Consider the following 2248-nt stretch of genomic DNA (forward strand, 5'->3'; position numbering starts at 1 on the left):
TGCTGCTGCTGCTGCTGCTGCTGCAGGTGGTGGACCTGTGTTTGCGGCTGTTTTCGTTTTGGGTTTCCAGTGGGTTCCAGCAGCGGCGGCTCTGAGTGGGTTTCATCGTTTCTGTTGTTTGTTTGCATTTTTTCTGTTTGTAGCATTTCTTGTTCATTTGTTTCATCTGCATGCATTTCTTCCTCTGCCGGGTCACCTGTTCCTGCCCGGTGGACCATCCCGAGTGGTCCACTGGTCTCCTCCTCTGCGTGAGCCGCAGTCGCAGCTCCCCTCCTCGCGTTTTCTTGCAGCTGCTTGTCGTGAGTCTTGAGGGTCTTCTCAGTCAAAGGCAAACGAAGCCCAACCGTCTCGCTGCTTTTTGTTGTTGCTAGGCTCACGCGCCTCCACTGCGATAGTTTAGGGGCGGGGCCCTCTGTTGGTTGTTGCTGAGCAATCGAGCCGCCGCTTCCTGTTGGTGTAAAGGGGAGATAAATGCAAATATAAAAGTTTTTTGTTGTTTTTGTTTTTATTTTTATTTGTTTTTTGCTTTTTTTTGGTGGGTTTTCTCTATAAGGAGAGCTAAAACCGGCTCACCTGCAACGCCGCTGTTCGTGCCTCGGACGCGTTGCCGCACGGGGGAGAAGACCCGCGTTCTGTTGTCTATAATAGAAATAAAATTCAAATTCAAATAAATATTAAATTAAAATATTTATTTATTTATTTATTTATTTATATATTTATGTTTCCACTTTTGAGGCGGATCGCACCTGCTTTCTCTTCTTGCGTGTAGCTGCGTCTCGCTTCTTCGGCGTTCGGCGGCAGCTCTGAGCCGCCACCGTCCTCTGGTATGTTCTGCGGAGATTTTGATTGTAAATTAAATAAAAAATAAATTAAATATTTAAATTAATTATTTAATAATAATAATTAATTTATTAATTTTCTTTTTCCCCCGTTTCAGTGGCGACTCATCGTCAATGAGCGATGAAGATATTGAATTAATTTATACGTGAAACGCATTTCTAGTAAATATTTAATTATAAAAATAAATTAAACATTTAAATTAATTAATTTAATTATTATTATTATTAATTAATAATTACATTTATTTCGTTTTCTAATTAATAATTAATTAATTAATTATTCATCATCATCTCACCTTGGTTGAGGCGAACATAATAAGCTGCTGCTGCGACGTGCTGCTGCCGTTTGTGTTTTCTTTTTGGTTTTGTTTTCTTTTTAATTCGTTTCTGCTGCTGTACTGCAGCAGACGAGAAGGCTTCAGCAGCTCTTCGGCTTTCGCAGCATCTAGCGGTTCTTTGAGCTCATCATAAACCCCCTCAAGAAAGGCAGCGTCGTACTCCTCCATTTGCTGTATAAAGAGAATAAAAAAAAACAGAAATAAGTGCAAATAAGTGACAATAATTTTTACTAGGGTTTAGGGTTTAGGGTTTAGGGTTTAGCGTTGTCTAAAACCCCAAGATAAACCCTAAATTCTATATATTTGGCTTACGTCTAGCTGGTGAGCCGCCACCAAACGACCCCTTAAAGCCGCTGCTTCTTTCTCGCTGCGGAATGAGAGAACGGCTGTCTCGGCGCCCTCAAAGAAAGCCTCTGGCTCCTGCAGCAGAGCCCCAGGGTCTGCTCCTGTGAATATATAGAAATAAATAAACAACAATATAATATAATTACATTCGTTAGCGTGTATACATTCATATATAATAAGTAATGTAGTTATACTAGCAATATAATGTATAATAATTAATAAAGAAAGAAAAAATATATATTTTATTATATATTTATACATACCCTCTGATGGCAGCTGAAGATAAACAAATTTGAGTTTTTTGCCTTCGCACTCGATGCGTGTAATTGCGTAGAGAGGAATTGTGTGTATATGGGGTGTCTGTGTTTATATATAAATTAAATTATTTTTTTTTGTTGATAGACAAATAAAAATAAAAAAAAAATAATATTAACTTACATCGCTAGGCCCCCATATAAACAGGGCGAGGCCGTCACATACAACGCGTTCTTTCGGCTGTGGATTCTGCACGAGTTTGTTGTTGGTGTGTATGTTGTTTTGTTTAAAATAATTATATATATTTTATTTTTATATAAATATTTTATTATATATTTTTTATATTATTTAATACATTACGCCTAATAAACCACTCTATAATATTTTATATTCACAGCTTAATATATATAAATTTTAATAAACTTTTTCTTGTTTTCTATTGCTGTTGTTTGCGGCGCTTACTAGTATATG

General features: G+C 37.2%; 1 protein-coding gene across 1 annotated transcript in view; it reads right to left on the bottom strand.

Annotated features, from left to right (window-relative positions):
- EMH_0040840 (uncharacterized protein) overlaps positions 1-1345 on the bottom strand; it is a gene marked incomplete at both ends in the record, with an annotated part of 4166 nt that extends 2821 nt beyond the window's left edge. Inside the window, 4 exons of the mRNA XM_013495556.1 lie at positions 1-448; positions 574-639; positions 747-831; positions 1136-1345. Of these exons, the coding sequence (XP_013351010.1) occupies positions 1-448; positions 574-639; positions 747-831; positions 1136-1345 (809 nt within the window). The remainder of the gene's footprint in view (positions 449-573; positions 640-746; positions 832-1135) is intronic.
- Positions 1346-2248: the final 903 nt, after the last annotated feature.

The sequence above is a fragment of the Eimeria mitis genome, genomic scaffold, assembly GCF_000499745.2.
Source record: "Eimeria mitis Houghton genomic scaffold, Emh_scaff1631, whole genome shotgun sequence".
In the NCBI taxonomy this organism is placed as follows: Eukaryota; Apicomplexa; class Conoidasida; order Eucoccidiorida; family Eimeriidae; genus Eimeria; species Eimeria mitis.